This window comes from Python bivittatus, unplaced genomic scaffold (assembly GCF_059951505.1).
Source record: "Python bivittatus isolate LINGU-HERP-01145 unplaced genomic scaffold, Pbiv_v1 ctg000410_np1212, whole genome shotgun sequence".
NCBI lineage: Eukaryota > Metazoa > Chordata > Lepidosauria > Squamata > Pythonidae > Python > Python bivittatus.
The window spans coordinates 4,317,752-4,337,894 of NW_028277067.1; the positions used below are offsets into that span (position 1 = coordinate 4,317,752).

A 20,143-nucleotide genomic window follows, 5' to 3' on the forward strand; every position below is an offset into this window, starting at 1 on the left:
AGTAGTTGCCTGACTTGGATCAGAACTATCATGAATTGGGTGGGGGAAGGATGAGCTCACTTCCCATAAGCCTCCTTCCCTACCAGATCTGGGTTGCAATTATCTGGACTGCAGCAGATACAGAAAACTCTAGTGCTGATCCAAGCTTCTGCAGTCTAGATCTGGGAACCCTACTTTCCAAATTTCTTATACTAATGTCATCCCTCTACAGGTGGGCAGAGGAATAATCCCAAAAACTGTGGAAACAATGTAACTGGTCTATTTGTTGGCAGCTTCTGCCTGTCCTCTGTATGTCTAAGGGACAAAAGAAAAAATTAATCTTAGATTAAATCTTCCCCACATCCAGGTTTGAATAACACACCAGACCATGGGAGTAAGCTTAGGAAAAATCATGTTGCCGCCTGAAGAATTTCACCTTGAGACATAATAGGCTGGTCCTCATTGCCTAGGATCTTTCCATATGATTTCAATTCCCTTAGTGGTTTAATCATAGCAACATGATGCAAAAAAGATATCTTAAATTCCATAACTAATTATAGATAATTTTAATTGCTGATTGTTTCTAACTTAAGTTGGCAGAACTTCTACAAAGAAGTCAACAGAGCAGAAATGGTGATAATGGGAAGAAGACTAGCTTTTCTCCAACATCAGACTAAAGTTGATTTTTCCAGACTGGTAGCCTGATTCACACATCCTTCCAGGTTTGCTTAACAATGGTATGTTGAATTAAATTCCAGTTGGCTAGGCTCTTACTAGAGGCAATACCAAACAAACATCATTAAAGTTTAATACAAGTGATGGATCAGTGTCATATATAAATAGAAATATGTAGCTATTATTTCTTGAACTGGCACTCAGAGCTATCAAGTGCTTTGAATGCAATGTAGAAGAGAAATACAAGAGATTGTTTGGAAAGCAAAGCTGCAAATATTCAAATGGATGCTAGTTGGTGTTACAATATTTTGATATGTATCTTAAAGTGTTCCTATAACTGCTGAGATAATGAATGCAACAATAATTGAAACATCTTGCCCCCCTCCAATTTGCTGTTCCTTTAACTTGTTTAAATCTTAAAGCCAATAACCCAAGTTTCTAAATAGACAGAAACAAAAAAAAGGGGAGAGGTTAGATAGCACTGAGCTTATTAATAAATACGATTGTACACTTCAGAACAATGAGTGGCAAAATCCAGCAGTGCTGGTTATGTGTGTGGAAATGAACAGATAGCATATGTGTGATATAGGAGTTGGATTGGTGGATGTAGGAATCCACAGTTCAAATTCTTGCAGGCCATGAAGCTCATTAGATGGTCTCAGATAGAAGAATTGTGGACTAACACACTTTGCAAAATTGTTATGACCAAAAAAAAGTGGAAGGAAGATTAGCTGTGCCACCTGCGCTTTTGAAGGTAAAGCAGGATATGAATGCACTGAAGTGGCGGAAATAAACTTCTTTCTGGAAGATAACCCCAATACATGAGACAGAAGTAAAGTATGTAATACAATACAATACAAAATACTTTAATGACCAAGTATAAAATATATACAAGGAATTTGTCTTCGGTGATGAACAGCAAGATCAACAGTGCGTTTGGATAGCAACAGAAAAATAATAAACAGTAACAATAACACTACACAGTAAAATAACTTTTTCAAAGGGAGAAGCCACTGTCCAGCACATATCAAGTCATGTAGTATTTAACAGACCAATGGCACAAGGGAAAAAACTATTCCGATGTCTAGATGTTTTAACATATGGTGCTCTGTAGCGCCGTCCTGAAGGAAGAAGTTGGAACAGTTTATATCCAGGATGGAAAGAGTCTGCAGATATCCTCTCTGCCCTCCTTTTGACCCTCACAGTATATAGTTCTTCTATAGAAGGCAGGCGGGTTGCAATTATCCTTTCTGCAGACTTAACTATCTGTTGGAGTCTGAGTCTGTCCTGTTTGGTTGCGGAATCAAACCAGACAGTTATAGAGGAACAGATAACAGACTCAATGATTCCCCTGTAAAACTGTACCAAGAGCTCCTGGGATAATTTAAACTTCTTAAGTTGCCACAGGAAGAACATCCTTTGCTGTGCCTTTTTAATGATGGCTGTAATGTTAAGCGTCCATTTCAGGTCTTGGGAAAGTATAGAACCCAGGAACTTGAAGGACTCTACCACTGATACTGGGCTGTCAAGTATGGTAAGGGGAGGAGTATTAGAAGGATTCTTCCTAAAGTCCACAATCATCTCCACAGTTTTAAGTGTATTCAATTTCAAGTTATTACAACCACACCACAAGACCAGTTGTTGAACCTCCCATCTAATCACATCAGTAGTGGACTTAGTTTTTCTAGCGAAGGATTGAATAGTCAGCAATAGCAGTGGACATGATGTATCAGAATGTTATATGCTATTTTGTCTTCACCTTTGAAAGGCTGCTAATTTTGTGTTTTTCTCTGAGCTAAAAAGCAGAGATCACAACACAGAGAACCAAGTTCACCTACATTTTTCCAGAAAAAACAAACTTTCCAGCTGTCATAATAGGTAGATCACTCATTCAAAAATCTATTATGGTCAAGGACCAAAATATGAAGTAGCAATTGAATGGCACCCATAATTTACAATAAAATATGAGGAGGATACTTATTATCTTGTGTAAGTACAAACGTAATCTACTCAACTGTAAATCTGCATCTAGGTAAGAAATTATACTTAATATACCCTTCTGACCCTAGCTATGCAGACTTCATCTCCCAGAATTCATAGCAAAGGTATGGTGTTTCTAATTTAATTCATCAAGTCAAAGTGCATAGGAGTCTGCCACCAGTCAAGATGAGGAAAATGTCAAGTCATGCACTGTGATGTCACAGTCCAAGTCCTGGCCTTTAATACTTGCATCCCAGTAGCAGGGTAACTGGGTAAGTCTGTGATGGAATGGAATTATGAAGGCCAAGCTCAGGGAGATAAACATTTTCTTAGCTCACCAGAACCGCGTGGGAGGAACAAGAGGATGAGACTGGCACCTCCCTGAGGAATTCACACTGTTGTGGCTGGAGGACTTTGGGAACTGGGGTTTTAGTCTGGGAAGATTGATGTCAGGCCTAGCCCAAGGAACTCAAAGAGACAATGCCAATTCAGTCCAGCTATGTTTATTAGCTACAACCTCTAGCAAGAATCTTCCCAGACTAAAACCCCAGTTCCCAAAGTCCTCCAGCCACAACAGTGTGAATTCCTCAGGGAGGTGCCAGTCTCATCCTCTTGTTCCTCCCACGCGGTTCTGGTGAGCTAAGAAAATGTTTATCTCCCTGAGCTTGGCCTTCATAATTCCATTCCATCACAAAGTCACAGTTTTTGTGTCATGATGTACATTGCCCCACCCCACCCCCCATCCCTATAGCAGATGATCATGCATAGTACCCATAGGTTGAGGATTGGGGCAGCTGAGGCAGAAAAATCCCACAAGCATCTCATTCTCTTCCCTGGAGAAGAAGAAACCAATTAAGCAGCTAACTACTTAATGTTCTTCCAGGGCATTCAAAAGTAGCTGCCTGCAGTGATTGCCTTACAGCAAGTTAGGCCTAATGGTAAGAACAAGTGGAACAATTACATGCAGCATATTACTGAAATATTGTTCCCATCCATTAGAAATATTCCTTGTATTTAGAAATTCAAGGAGTCAAGATTGTTGTAAGTGTAGTCTATTGAATGAAACACAGTTGGCTGGGTATACACAACATCCTAAGCCAAAATCAAACAGACTATATTATGACATAGGGCAGTGGGTGAACCTGGTTAGTGAATGGCATAATTCCTTAACATATCAGAGTTCTAGTCCAATGCTAGCTGTACTGTATCACCAGATTGCCACTCTTAAAAAACAAGATTGCAAAGTTACACATCCTTATTTTATCTTACCTTAAGACAATTATTTGTCTCACATACAATGTCATGGATTTGTGATCATGTTGATCACAAGGAAATTCTACCAAGCTATCCTGTACAGCCAGTCCTTTGAAATTTCAGCATGTATAATTGACATACTTTCAATCCTCTTCTGGTAAGTGTTCAAAGTATACCACTGTACACTTTAAAAAAATTGAGCTTAGGTTGTAAAATTCTGAACTGCACATTACATACCATAATTTAAGATCAGGAGATCTGGGGATATTAAAAAGAAATAGGACAGCTTCCAATATGGTGACATCTTATGGCATTGCATTTCTTAAGCCAAGATCCTGTCCCTTTTCCTGTTTACTCTTCTGAGAAGCCACATTCTGTCACAAGAATACCTTGAAGCTTCTTGAATACTCTAGGCAAGGTGAGAATTACACCTTGGGAAGGCTCTGCTTGTTATGGAAATTTGCCAGAATCACAACTTTCATCCTCTTGAGCCAGGCCTTGACCACACATTTACCCTGGGGACATAGGCATTTACAGCTAGCCATGATAATGCCAAAATGATGAAAAATGCATCATAACATTATGATGCATACACACACCACTTTTGATGTCATATGCAAGTAGGCAAGGGGTGGATTTTATGTCATGATATCATAATACAATCTTTGTCACTTGCCCCTCCTTGCCTTTCCCATGGATACCTATGCTTGAAGAAGATCCCAGTTTGGTCCACATTATGTTCAGTTGGAAAGACCACGTAGCAAATGATGAAAAATACCTTTGTTGTAAGCTATAGAGACATTGTTAACTGAAGCAGCTAATGCTAGGCTTGGAAGCCTATTGAAAGCCAATGCTGCACCCATAAAACTGGTATCATATTGCATTGACAGGTATTACCTACCCATAAGTACACTACTACATTCTGCTTCTAATGCAACTACCAGTTACTTTTCAAAGGCAGTCCCATGTGAACTATATTCAGTAACTGACCTGGGTGTGATGAGGGCATATGTAACTGTTGCCAGGGTATCATACTCCAGGAAGGGTTGCAAATGGCACACCAGCAAAGTTGGGCAAAACCTCCCCCAAGCCACAACCTCCCTTTCTAGCAGCAGCCATGAGTTTAGCAGGATCTCCAAGACACATACCTCTTTCCCTGGAAGTATCTCGGGCTTGAGGCCCCAAGGGTGTGCAGGGACCCACTTCTTGGTTATGTTAGTGATTTGGGTTTAATGTTTCTCAGCTGCTTTGTATTTTAACTTTTGTAATGTTTGTAATTGTTTTTATTTTAATTCTGATCACCAGAGTCCCTTGTTGAGATGGGCAGCCATATAAATTGGATAACTAAATAGGTAAATAATAAAATCTCCCGATCCAAAGTTATGTCTTAAGAAGGCATAATGCCAAATAGTTTCTGAAAAGCAGTACCTTTGTCTGTCAGGGATTCAATTTTGGTTTGTTTCTTCCCATGCAGGCCCTAACAACCTCCAGGCAATGGGTAAGAACTTCCACTGCCTCCCTGAGTCAATTAACAGTGGTTTTATGTATCATCAGGATATTGATCTTACCACATATGATGACCTACCCCAGCAGCTTTATGCTAATATTAAATAATAAGAGAAGAACCCTGCAATACACCATGTTAGTAACCATCTAGATGACCTGTTTTCCTCCATTATCACCTAACTAGTAGCACTATAAAGGAAAGAATGGGGGATTACAGTACTCTTCTGCAGTGGGCCAAAGGCAGTCTAGAAAGATATAATATTGAAAGCCACTGAGGCATCAAAAATGACCATGAAAGATACATTTCCCCATCTATGTCCCAGTGCAGGTAATCCATCAGGGTAACCAAGGAGATTTCTGTCTTAAGCAGAGGTTTGAATCCTGGCTGAAAAGGATGCAGATAATCCATCCCATCTCGGGTAGTTATAATTGGAGTTCCACCACACTATCAGGAAAGGGAAGGTTGGCAGTAGCTGTCAAGATTTGCTGGATCCAAGGAGGGCCTCTTCAAGACGTGGTGCACCACTGGCTCCTTTTGAGGTTGCAGATATAACACCTTCTTATCCACAATCACCAAGATCCAACCCCTTATGCCCTCATTTCCTGAAGGAGCCAGGTGAGCTCATCCCCAGATCACCTACTCAGTTTCTTGGGAGTCCAAGCTGAAATGAATTCCAAATAACTTCTGACTCCTTCCATGCTGCTAAATTTTGGAATCTAAGCACTATCTGAATTAACTAATTATCTATTACTTAGGAAATTCTCTACAGAAATAAAATTGCTGGTATACAATGAATAAATGGTCCGGTTAATATACTGTATTTAATTGCAGCATAAATGCTACAGAAAAATAATAGAGTACACAATCCCAGAATATGCTTGTGTTACTAGGCTGCTGGACTTAGTCTGCCCTCTTTCCCAATACTGTATGCCTCACATCATCCTTGCAAATATTGCTCTTGTTGAATTTCTTTTTTCTGGGTATCATACCTGGCGATAGATGCCATAAGTTATGTTGTACCTCCTTGTAAAAAAGACATATTTACTCAAGTCTAAGTCCCATTTACATTAGTTGAATGGGACTTGCATGTCAGTTAAATAGGGATAGGAATCTTATTTTTTTAATAACAGTGAAACACAAGTTTATTTTCCAATAAACAGTGAAGTATTCACTGTCCAACTTTTAAGTTATTCCATTCTTTTTCACGTTACCACTCCCCAGGTGGCATCTTAACCTTCAATAGGCTGAGTTTTAGGTAAATTATAGTGACTCCTTTAAAAAAAAACAACTTTCAGAAATTCTGAGGTTCTGCAGCTCTGCTGTTACCCCCTCTAGCACGTGATTGGTGCATTTTAGCTACCAAAGAACTGGCATTTAGAGAATTGTGTCTGTATTAGTATGTATAATGAAGGCCTTGCAAAAAATATACTAGAAAATATGTAAAAACTTACCACAATACAGTTTTGTGAAATTTAAACCATTTTATTGTGCATAATTTGCTCTTTAAAACTGTAAGGTTATCATACACTTTCTTGATGGTCACTGCACAAAGGCCAACCACCTTTGTTGCAGGAATGCTACAAAGGAGGAGAAAATTGGCTTCGTTAACACAGCCTAGCATCCTTCCTCAGAGAAATAGCCGTCTGGGGTCTATATTCCTACAAGACATTATAGAGGAAGTACTCAAACTTACAGGATTAAAAAAAAAACAAACCAAAAAAAAAAAAAGAAGACAGATAATTGCACAAATTCTTTTTTGCATCTGTTCATTCAGACAACACTTTACAAAATAATTTTGAAGGGGACACTGCTGTAAATAGATGGGGGATGCACCACCATTGTAAGGTTTGATTGGATTAAGGCTTCCATTGTCATCTTGGCATTCTGTTATTGTGAATTTATTTCATTGCATTTTTCAACACTGCAAATCTACACATTTATTTTTTTCTAGGAGTTAATAACTGCAACAGCATTTGATTTTTTGAACTGTCAGGTGCAATTGCAAGGAACACATGATGAGCAACATCATGTTATTGAGTTGAATGGTGTACAAATACGAACAACTGATGCTTGGGAAGTTAGCTTGATGAAGTTAACTTCCTGGTGGAATACTAAAGTATTCTGTGGAAGTCTCTATCTTGGCAAGTTGATAAATCTAAAGGAGGGACACTGGATTTTATACTTTCTGTAATGTGTTCACAAGAGAAAAAGTCATTTTAAGGTCATTTATATTCTCTGGCATTTAATTTACACTCAAATAATATTCAGAAATGTCTTCAACACATTCCAGTCCTGTACTTCCACAATTATCTCTGAAGAGTGTGGAATGGAGAAGCGCAGGTCTCTGCTTCTTAGAGAGGAAAGAGCCAAACTAAGACATATTTCTGGGGAAAGAGCAAGTAATTGCTTCATCAGTTACTTCCCCACATCTCCCAGTTCCGGTATAGCAAATTTCATCTTCCATGATAGGTTTGTCAACAAAAGGGAGATTTAAAAAAAAGTATTTCCTCCTTGAAGAATCATGTTTACAAAGATGGAGTCAATAATTCAGACTGAAATTATGACCCCAAATACACTGCCATTAATTCGGTATTAATTAAAATCTGATGAATGATGCGCCTGGGGTATCAGTGGAGCATTAGAACAATGCTGGCTCTGTGGCAGGAAGGGAAAGGAAGAATCCAACAGAATGAGTCAGTCAAACATCCGAACTCAGAATCCATTTGGGAGTTAAAATTCATCACTTTCTACTGCATGGAGCTGTGTGTCATCCGCGTCAGTCATGCTACTGGCCTGAGACTCGTCTGTGCCAACTTTTGAAAGAAAAAAATGCACAAAAATGAGATTTCTTTATATTATTTGCACATTTCACAACTATAAGGGCAACGTTCTATAATGGGAAGACCATTTGTCCATTATACTTTTCATATCTTATTTATACATTGTTCTAACCCAGTTCTTGGATAATTACATATAACCATGCATGCAAAATGCTGGCTTTTTTCCTTTTTAATATGCCCTTTTCTTTCAAGGCTCAAAGTACCATGCAATTCCCAAAGTTAAGTGTAAACCCTTAGAACTTGAACTGATCATGTCTAAGTGGGCTGATCCTATTCTGGATAGTTTCAGGTCCAATTCTATAATGTAGTTTTTCAAACAGCTTTGATATAAAGAGTAATTAGAGCAGGCATTTAGCATTTATGCAGCACAGGAATGGTGAAAGATTTTCACCACTTATTATTTTTGTTATAACCTATGTAACTAACCTGTAAAGCTGGTTAGATTCATGATCCCCACAATGTGAACCTTGTAGGTGGGGTGTGGGGAACTAATAGCTTGAGTCAAAGTTTCTTGCTAAAGGATACCTGGGTGGTTAATTTATTACAGTTTTATCCCCTCCTTCTTTATCCCCCCTCCTCATATAACTTCACAGCAGCACATTTAGGAAGTAGGATTAGATTGAGATTGGAATTTGGAACTTTTCTTGCCCTAAACCAAGACTCTAGCCACTATATTACATCAGAGAAATCAAATTCTAATTAGTGGTTCCTGATTTACAGCTGATTTTCATAGTCCCTTTGATGTACCAGGGGAAGAAAGCCAAGCAACCACAATTTTTCTTCTATACCTCTTACGCTGAAGTGCAAGAAGTACAGCCTGGGAGTCACATATGGTCTGCCATCATCCCTTTTGTACTACCAGAATCCCTCCAGAGTGAGTACAACCAAACAATACAAACTATTTTTATTTTGCATTTTTCAAAGTCAAGAAGTTTAAGCAGCAAACATGTATTTTAACATTGCAAACCTTAAGGAGCCCATTTCATGCTTTTAAACCCCTCAACCCTCTTTGCAAAGTGGGTCTTCACCAAGCCCACTCTTGAAATGAGGCCCTCAGCAGGCCACTCAAAACCTGGTGCAGCCATCAGGCTCACATAAGTTGTACATCCCTGTCTCAGATGATCAGACCCTAAATTTTTAAAGATGTCAATTTTTAAAGCAGAAGCACTAGTGATTTTAACTTTTCCAAGCTTTGTGGTGTTGTGCTTGAATATTGTGTATTAATTGTTAAGGCCTTATACAAAATCTTAAGATGGGAGTTCTTTTAGAAGATTAAACTCTGAAACTTCAAACAGTTCTGGTGCTGACCTTATCTGCCTGGTTCCTATTAAGCAATGATCAGGCCCCTTTAGTAGCCCAAAGTCTAATTTCATGTCAATGTTATAATTTGCACGCCCAACTACATGGCTGTACCTAGCCAAACTTGGCTGATCACAAGAAGCTATACAAAGCTGATCCTGGTTAGTACATGGAGAAGAGACCCCAGGAAACGCCAGAGCTGTAGGCTAGCCTGGAAAGCCAAAAAATATCCCAGTGGCAACCATTTCTGTAACACTCCCAAGATGACCTCATGGATGTATCCATGAAATCACCAAGAACTGAGCTTTACTCAAGAAACTCTGGCTTTTATAGTTTGCTTAAATAAATAATTATTTTATATCTGTTTTAATTAAGAGTGGCAAAGAGAAGAATGACAACAATATTATGGTATTCAAATAAATTTGCCTGCTTTGTATGGGATGGGGATGTTTAAGGTTCCAGGCTTCTCTTCAAACTTGGATAAAAAAAGGAAGCATTTTCAACTATTTCCAATCATGAGATAGAGTGACCATAAGAAAAGGAAAAATATCTTTTTTAAAATTCTAAGAAACCTGCACAAAACTAGGGTCTATGCCATATAAACAGCAGCAGTAATAAACTTCAGGACTGTTGCTTTGCAGTGTTTTCAAATGATCCAAATAGAAAGTATCTCTGTTCACCTGAAGAGAAGAACAAATAAAACAACTAATAAAAAAACCAACCTGACTCATATGGACAGCATTCACTAATCTGTTCTTCTTGTGTCACAGGCTCTTCATCATCGGGTAGGTACCGCTTGTCAATGGCCTCTTTGATCTGGTTGTTGGCACCTTTGGGATCCAAGTCCATTGCCCAGGAAAAGTTCATCAGTGCAAGATGGGTCTGCCCCAACTTTTTATAAACCTAACCAAAAACCCCAAAAGGTATACTCATGTCAACTTAGTATGAATAAAGATGCATTTTTACTCCACATATTTTATATCTAGTGGTGCTATTTGTAGGTTGCTTGTCATCTATATAAGTCATGGCTACCAGGAGATCTGCATACCCCTAAATAGCACTCATTCCCCTCAAAGTTAATAATAAAAATATTTTAAAAATCAAACATGCCAAAAATGGAGAGAGATTGTTATATCTAATGAGGAATACTGATATTATACACTGGTACCCAGTAGCAGAAGAGATTACAAATTCCTTAGTCAATTCTGGATGAGGTTGCACTCCCCACCGACTGACCAAAATAAGGAACGACACTATAGACATTATATATGGGATTGCCTTTAAATATTATTCATAAATTGCATTTAATTCAAAAACAGAGTTGCAGCACTGCTAACTGGGGCTAAAGTAGGGAGAACATTTCACTGGTTCTGTCAGCCCTTTAAGGTAGACCAGATGTGAACACCAAAGTCATGAATACTAAAACTACTTTTATTATAGGGTTATAGCATCAGAATCTTTCAAGTCTGAATGTGCCTCTCTTCTTCCTGTCTTTATTGGAAAGAGAACTGGGGAAGGTCCAATCTGAGATGCTTTCTCAAATCCCATCACTGCTTTGGGCTGAGATTTCTCTTATCTGACCACTGCCTTGGCTGCAGCTCTTTCTCCTCTTCCTCAAGGTTATTCTCATAGCTCACTACAGGTCCTTGAACCACAGCAATGTGTTCTAGTCTATTTCTGGGCTCAATTTAAAATGCTAATGCTTATTTTTAAAAGTCCTTCTAGCTTGAGAGAATCAGGCTGTCTCAAGAATTGCCTATTACCCTATGTAGTCCCAAGGCAAAAATCAGTGGCATCAATCTTCCAAACAAACCTCACCTCCCAGCCTTTCCTTTTGTACAGCAGTGCCAAAGCAAGCCTACACAACCAGCCTGTCCTTGGTTGCACAGCTGTCAAACTATTCCCAGACTTTCTCCTCAACTGTAAGTGAGACAGAGAGGTGACTTCAAAGTTAAGAGGAGACCTGGTTGCTCACCACAGTGGACAGTACTGCTGAAACACAGTGCAGTACAGCTGGTGAGCATTGCATAACATTATTACCGACGTTAATCTTTTATCTTTTTACAGCAACAATTCAGAAAATAATTATCAAAGTTGTTTTTACCTTTCCTATCAAAAAGTAAACAAGAGACTCTTTGGGAACAATTTGTTTCAGTTCTTCAAGTTCTTGCAAAGCATACTGAAAGGAAGAAAAAAACGAAGTAGCTTTTCTAATGGACTGGAGCAATATAACTTAAATATATACATCAAAGAAAAGTGGCCTATTCAATACAATAAAGTCAGTTTTAATTTCTATGTCTGATTTTTTTTGTTATTGTTTGACAAATATATTTGTTGTGGTATACAGGTAGTCCTTGCTTACCAACTGCCTTGTTTAGTGAAGTTACAACAGTGTAAAAAAAAAAAAAGCTTTATGACCAATCTTCATGTTTACAACCATTGCAGTGTCCCGTGGTCACATGACTGCCATTTGGGTGCTTCACTTCGTACATTTACAACCGTCACTGCATCCCACAGTCACATGACTCTCATTTGTGTGCTTCGCAACTGGCTTGTGACAAGCAGAGTTAATAGAGCATGCGGAAGTAAAATCATAAGTCATGGTCATGTGATGTTTCGCTTAACAACTGTGGTGATTCGTTTAACGACCGAAGGGAAAGTGAGGTCATAAGCCTGATGCGGTCGTGTGATTTCTCTGCTTAGTGACTCTGGAGCTTAGCGACAGAGTTGCCAGTCCCAACTGTGGTGGCTAAGCGAGGACTACCTGTACAATTTGAAATGTTACAATAGGTCTAGAAAACCAGGAGTTTAGTCTACTGATCACTTCAAAATCTGACACATAAGGGACCAAGGAATTCAGGAAAGTCATGCATGGAAGAGGAAAATATATTCCATTTCTCTATCAAGCAGGTGAGCCTAGAAAAAAGTATAAGAATATTCAAAAAATGAAGAGTGACAATAAGCAGAGAGTCACCATCATTATACCAAAGATAGAACAAATGAACTGCTGGAAAAGTTTCAGGCACTTGGTCAGCTGACCAAAGTCTTACTGGGATAAAAAATAATTTTTTCTTATCATCTTACTATATTTTGATGGCAGGAATTTAAAATGCTCCCTATGAAACTGTGCTTTTTATTTAGTATCTCTATAGCAGTATTCCCTTTCCCCAGCTTAGGAATAATGTTTTACCATAAATCAGTGCAATCAGAACAACATTCCTTTTGACCAAGCAAGCAGCACTCCTGCAGTAATGGAACACAGTTTTGAATCACCAGCAGAGAAAAAGTGTTTCTGAGGGTCCTCAAAATCTAAGGCTGAAAAGAATGTACTGTGGAACAAATCTCACTAAACTCAGCAAAATATATTTAGGGTTGTTCTATATGCATTTTGCAATTGGCTTAAATGGATATGGCTAGTATTCATTTTTTTTCAAAGGAAAAAGCAATTGCTTTCCAAAAAACTCAGGTATAGTTCCCTCCAAATTCATTACTCACCTTGTATTTCTCATTTGCAAATAATACTGAGGCTCTGTGGAATTTGCAGAGTGGGTTCTTGGGATCAATATTAATGGCTTTGTTCAATGTATCCAAAGCCTTTTCAGATTTCTTCAGGGCATGCTGAACCTGAAAAAAAGGAAGGGCATTTTCTACAAAGGTGGTCAATGTTCTGATTTTCTAATGTACATGTTATACATCAAAATTTGAATGAGTTGTGATTTACTTACAACTCCAATGTGGCACAACAAGACAGAACTCTGAGGATTAATATGAAGTGCTTTTTGGAAATGCATTTCTGCAAGGCTGAATTTCTCTTGTTTGTAGTAGATCATTCCCAATCCATACCTAGCAACGAAAAATAGAAAAAAGAAAAACAACAACAACATGTAATACTACTACCAATGGACAAAGAGAAACCCTCAACCTTTCTGGGCAAATGGGCATATTTGGACATTTGAGAGCTTAGTAACTTCTCTCACAAAATGGCTGCTATGATGGATATGGCTACTTACAAAGCATCAATTTCCTGGAAGGTAAACTGGTGAGGCGAAAATTTAAATCCAAAACAAGGGTGCAGCCTGAACTCCATATGCCAAACCACATATTTGCCACTATAAAGCATAACAAATTACTTGTTTTACAGAAACCAAAGTGGTGATATACAGAAGATATATCAAAAAAATTACTAACACACACACACATACTAAAAACATCAAGTGAAAAATACAAGTATCACACAGACACATCACTACCTATCATTTTCTAGCCTTCAGAAGACTCCCTGTCCTCATCTCAACTTACTTTTTCCTTTTTACAGATCAAAAAGGGAAATTTTGCTGATATAGGCACATCTCTTTAATAAAATGGTAAAATATGGAGTAGATGATACAATGATTTGGATGGAGTTGAAAGGACACTTATCAAATTTGCAAATAACACAAACCTGGGAGGTGTGGGTAATACTTTGATAAAAGGGAGTATATTCAAGAGGATCTAGTCTTGAGTAGTGGGTTGAAATCAATAGGAAGAATTTAACAGAAGAAATGTAAAGTTCTACATCTGAATTGGAAAACTGAGAGGCACAAATACAGGATTAGGAACAGTAGTGCATGTGGAAAGGATCTGGATATCTTTGTTGACCACAAGCCAGCAATATGATGGCTAAAAAAGCAAATGCCACCTTGGGGTGCATTAACAGGAACACAGAGTCCTGGCTCTGGAGAATCAGGGAGAAGTCCTTGAAGGAAATGAGCAAAAACCATTATATAAACAAAGAAGGTTGAAATACTGATTAAATCCTGGGAAACCCAGATAGCATTTGGAAAAGACTCAGGCAGGCTCTTTCTTGTTTACTGGGATATAAGAGGGAGGGGAGGTAAAAGATGATCAGTCTAGCAAGACTGATGTTAGCCCTTCGGGGTAGACCAGATCAGGAAACAGACTCTACAGGAAGTCTTTACTGAGTATTTCTTTACTGAGATAGGCTATAATAACAGAATCTATATGCAAATATATTAATATCCTACTTCTCTCTTAAGGAGTTAAGCCCTTATAAGATTCTTCCAGCACCAAATCTTGGTTCAGATACAGTCTCCCCATTATTGTCTAAGAAAAGGCTTCAAGAATGCCTTTTATAACTCAGAAAGCAATATACATTGGATATGTGAAATACATTCTACCTGATTACCCCCACTCACTCTCACTGACCACACTCAGTTTCAACAGTCCTACATTTTCTGATAGTCTTCCCAGCAATTTCATGCTGATACTGAAGAGCACTGGAGAGAGAATGGAGCCCTAAAAGACATCATATAATAGCTCTCATTTTAAGGCACAACTGTTCTAAGTGGACCCATTTGAAGTTTACTAGTAAAACAGAATGAAGCCACTACAGTCTCCTATTCCCAAATCTCCCAGACAATCCAGAATACCATGGCTGATTGATGGTACTGAAAACTGCTGAGAGGCCAAGAAGTACCAACAGTCACGCTCCATCAATCCCCCACAAACTATCCATTAAGCTAGTCTCAACTATGTAACCCACCCTGAAGTTAGTTTCAAATGGCTGAGGATAATCTGCTTCCTCTAGTACTGCCTACCTCTTAGAAGCCACCACTGTCTCAATCACTTTGCCCAAGCATGGGAAATTAAGAGAATAACCTATAATGTCCTAACTGCCTCCTTTAAATAAAAAGAGTACCCTATCCTCTCTGAAGGTGCCTGTAATCATCTTCTGACTAGATGTTACAAGCCAAGATGGACAAGTGGTGGAACATACCAGTCCAAGAAATCTCCATGTCATCAGGTGTACAAATAGAAAGAGAAGTAACCAAATACCCCCATAACTAATTTATTGGAAATAAATTAATGTTTAACACATCACAACAAACCACTGCGGGTTCTATAATCAAACTCTGGGAAGAAGAGGTGGAGATAAGAGACAGCTTCCTCAGAACCTGAAATAATTTATCAGGTTGTGAACCTGCAGATGTTTCAAGTAGCATCACCTCTGGAGATGCAGTGTGGATACAGAGATACAGGTAGACCCCAGTTTAAGAACAAGTTCTATTCCCAAGGTCTGTCCTTAAGTTGAGTTTATATGTAAGCCAGAACAGCATTATTGTATAATACTGTATAAGTAGTATCGTGTAATGAACTTGAACCATTTTATATTTAACTCGAATCACTGTGTATTTAACTCAGATTTTGCTACAATAGGCTCCATTCTATTGTTGTTTCACTGGGTTCTCTTTTAGGACCTGTGTGGAGAACAGATCATGTTTTAGGTTATATTTATGCAGAAATGTTGAAAATTCACAAAAGGGTTCACAAAATTTTAAGCAATTGTCAGTCAAATTATCTCAGAATGCTTATTTTTTAAATTATCTTTTTAAAATTATTGCTTTTAATTGTTTTGTTTTTTAAGGCTAAAACATTGACTGTTTACTGTTTGAGCCTCATGTTTCAAATATACTTAAATTACAGTATGATGGCATAATAAACTCTTCATGCGTTCCTGGAAGGCATATGGAATCCTGAGTATTCTGTAGCTTTTCCCCATAAACAGTCACTTATGCCTGGCCACCTCACAGCTTGACTACTGCAATGTGCTCTATACATGGGGCTGCCCTTGAAGACCACCCACAAACTTCAACTGGTCCAGAATGTAGCATTGTGAGCAGTGATGGGCATGCTTCAGTATGCCCATGTAACACCTCTGCTTTGTGAGCTGCACTGGTTGCCAGTTTGCTTCCAGGTGCAATTTAAGGTGCTGGTTGTTACCTATGAAGCCCCACATGGCATAGGGCTGGTTACGTGAGGGACTCCCATAGTATCAGCCATAGTATCTGCCTGGCCTATTTGATCTGGCAGGGCTGAGGAACTCCAGGTTCCTTCAATTAAGCAATGCCATCTATCAGAACCCTGGAAGCATGCCTTCTCTGTTGTAGCACCTGCCCTCCAGAATAAGGCTCCCCCCAAGATCCAAATGGCCCCTACCCAGCTGGTGTTTCGAAGGGTCTTGAAGACCTGGCTCTTCACTTAGGCCTTTGGTGAGGATGACTAAAGCCTCATTTTAACCAAGGTGGTTTTCTTTTGTTTCCACCTGGTTTGTTATCCTGCCATCTTTACCCTTCTTTTTGTTTCTTGTTTTTAATCTCTTGTTTTTCATGTTTTAAACAATTTGTAAACTGCCCTGTCACTGGCATATACATTTTCATAATAATCATAATAATAACAAGTATGCCCCTGTACATCTATGAGAACTGGGCTGAAATTATAGACAGAAAACCAGAGAGAGAAAAAAAGATTCTAAATAAATCCTTTTTGTACCCCAGATTTCAGTTATACTAAGGATGGAAATGTTGTCAAATACTTTGAGGGGTAACTCTATTCCCAGCCTTCACCATTTTTACTAATAAAATATATTTCTTACCAGGCATTGTAGTGCCTTGGATTCATTCTGATTGCATTCCTAAAGCAGGATAATGCTCTCTCAAGTTCCTCTGTCAGCACAAATTCATGCCCCAGGAGAGTATAGGCATAAGCATAATTTGGATCAACTTGAATAGCCCTCTGGAAGAACTTGATAGCAATGTCATGTTCCCTTTGCAAACTGAAGCAATTTCCTGCAGCACACCATGCCTGGAAGAAAGAAAAAGTAAAAGACATACCACAAAACTATGCTCCCCCCACTTTCTACTTTTAGGTAGAAAGGGAGAAGAAAATATAAAAAATGTGGATGTTACTATTAAAGTGCCTCCTCACATAAGAAAGAGTTCACAGAGCAAAATAAAGTACTTTCAATTTCGAATTTGTTCATTTGAAATCCAAGGAAAGAATCAGAGGCTAAATAAACTGTAGTAAAAAAAAAATTGCCTGCCTCAAAATAGCCAGAAATGATACCTCTGGTGAATTTTTATCCATATCAGTTAAGTCTTTTGAAAGGACTGAAAGAGCTACATCTTTCTGCAGATGCCAAAGTGTGGTTGAGTAGATTTCCATGCCTTCTACTCTGTAGTTTTCAATCCTTCTTACTTCAGAGAATATCCTCTCAGCCTATGACAGTAATGAACAAATGATATTTAAACAACATGATTCTTCTACATGATCAGGTTTTGACATAACATGAGTAAATTCAGTTATATAGCTTTATATTCTGAAGCCTTTGATTTTGATGCAAGGGTGTAATTTGCTTAATAAATTCAATGTTTCATTTTAAGGGAAGTGAGAATCATTCATCCAAAAAACATTTTTTTTCTACAGGGAATGGGGTTTTGCAGAGTTCTGTAGATGCCATTTGTTACATGAATGCTAAGTAGCAACCATTCTTAATCACATATATGTTCACATGGCTAATTATTTGCAATAGTTACAATATTTGAAAAAAATACTGAAACAGTATCCATTTTCCCCTTCCTTATACAGAGCCATCTAGCCAGAAATTGTTTCTGTATTTGGTGACCTGTTTAGAGTCACCAAATTGAGAGCATCTAAAAGGAATTCACAAGGTACCCTGGAAGCAGAGTATGGTAGGGAATGAATACGCATAAGGCCAGTATCAGCAGCCTAAAGTTGCAACACTTACAAATAGCCATTTATTTATGTTTGTTTGTAATGCCACAGAAGTGATATTTTAGTAAATGCTTTGGGAACTTGTGGGATATTGGAAATGGTGGCCAATTAGTAACAATTAGAGCCCCAGCTGTCCAGCCCTGTTTTGAAGAGCACTGATGCTGCATTAAAACTGCAGTGTGTATATACGATGGGGTCAATATATTAAGAACTCTTTCAAGGTTAGAACCTTTCAGTAGGATTGTTAAAAGATGACAGAGCAAAAGAAATTTGTACTAGTCTTCAATTTATGTTTTGGGGTCGATTTTTGTACAATTCACTGTGATACAACTATGTAGCATAAAAAAAAAATCATTCCACGACCTATTTACCTGCATATATTCTGCAAGTTCAAAGTAAGCTCTTCCAATATGGCATAGCACCCAGCCCGTGTTGTAGTGGTGAGAAGGCAAATGACTTAGTATATGAATGGCTTCTTTACAGTTGTAGGAACACAAAGCTAAATATCCTTTCCCCATATCACGAAGAAGGGTCATCAAACCTTCTAGGAAAAAAATACAATAAATACACAGGAGAACAAGGAGGTCAAGAAATACTTGCCTAAAATTGCCTGTGCCCTACTGGTGATAGATATGGCACATACTCTCAAGAAATCTAGATGAGACTCCAACAGTTTGAGTGAACAGAGCACCACTGTGTTCTTCCAGTGAATAAGGTGCTGAGTAGAACTACAGAGATCTGGTTCAAATCCAAACTTTGAGATAAAACTTCATATTACACACAAATATCCTCTGAATTACACCACATATCTGGAAACATTCCTGATTATTGCCTACTGCTGCTGAATTCTCTTTCCATGGGTGAATCTTAATTTTGAACATCATGGCAACTTGATTAGAAAGAATAAGAATTTTAGAGGCACTGGCACTGTCTATTTTAATCTGATTCCATTTTCTATACCTTTCTTGCTTTTGAATTATACGCTACTACTGCCTTTTGGGTTGGCACAAGCTAACTACTCAGAAGGAATTCTCAGAAACATTCTACACACCTGCTGCTGCTTTCTGTAACGTGAATGCCTGTATCTGCGGCGTCACCGAGGTAATCTTCCCTTCTGAAATGATGGACGAGTCAAGTTTGGTGATTTCCAAACTGTCATTTATGTTTGGCTGTGTGATCCCTCCCTTACTGGTTTTACATTTTGTCTTTCGGTTTGCAATTTTTGGTGGAAACTTCATTTTTAACTTTTTACTGTTCTCCTATGGAAGAAGAACAAACATTTTAAAGAATCTTAACTGGCAGCCAAAGAGCAAAGCATACCATTCAAGGATAGAAATTTGCAAAGCGATACCATTCAAGGATAGATATTTAGAGGAGCTCTGAAGGTTTGGATGGAGAACCTGCAGCCCTCAGCCCAATTTCACATATCCTTTCATTTAATTTCAAGTGGCATGGTACTGAAATGTGGACTATATAATCCCATTAACTCCACTCACTTTGGCTTTCGCCTGATTAATTTTTCCCAAAGCTTTGTGATTTTTGATGGAATTAGAATCACAAAAATGAAAGGAATAAAATGCTCCATTTTTCTATCATAAAAATGCTTTTCAGCTCATCAGTGACCTGCCTCCCCACTACCTATCAATTCCCCGAATGCAGTGTGGCTGCATCAAATAGTAGCCAAAAACTCATATATAATAGGAATGTAAAGGTTTAGGAAAAACTGTCACATTTTAGATATGCCTTTGGACTAATATGTGATTTTATACAACACATATAATGGAATATGAGACACCAGAACACACATGACCCACTTTCTATAGCAGTATTAACTAGGCCTAAAGAATAGGAGATGCCCATGATATCTTTCCATCCAGTTTCTAATATTATACTCCTGGCTCTCAACTCTACTCAAGAAAGTTGAACTAGAGCTGTTCTACTGTACACCAACAATTATCATTTAATATGCACTGAGTGGTTACACTGGTGTGAGGGAGGTGGATGGCTCAAAAGCAGAGGGCATAACGGTACTGGAAAA

At 38.3% G+C, this 20,143-nt stretch overlaps 1 protein-coding gene across 4 annotated transcripts in view; it reads right to left on the reverse strand.

Moving 5' to 3' along the window:
* Positions 1-6,856: 6,856 nt before the first annotated feature.
* CDC27 (cell division cycle 27) overlaps positions 6,857-20,143 on the reverse strand; it is a 32,610-nt gene continuing 19,323 nt past the window's right edge. For 2 of the 4 annotated variants that reach the window (XM_007422377.3, XM_007422378.3), the window contains exons 11-19: positions 19,157-19,364; positions 18,477-18,646; positions 17,437-17,589; positions 16,967-17,175; positions 13,260-13,377; positions 13,030-13,158; positions 11,639-11,713; positions 10,257-10,437; positions 6,857-8,208 (exon numbers count right to left, since the gene is read on the reverse strand). In XM_007422377.3, the coding sequence (XP_007422439.1) occupies positions 8,126-8,208; positions 10,257-10,437; positions 11,639-11,713; positions 13,030-13,158; positions 13,260-13,377; positions 16,967-17,175; positions 17,437-17,589; positions 18,477-18,646; positions 19,157-19,364 (1,326 nt within the window). In that variant the 3' untranslated portion in view covers positions 6,857-8,125. Of the gene's footprint in view, positions 8,209-10,256; positions 10,438-11,638; positions 11,714-13,029; positions 13,159-13,259; positions 13,378-16,966; positions 17,176-17,436; positions 17,590-18,476; positions 18,650-19,156; positions 19,365-20,143 lie in introns of all 4 variants that reach the window. The other 2 variants (XM_007422375.3, XM_007422376.3) reach the window with 1 other exon arrangement.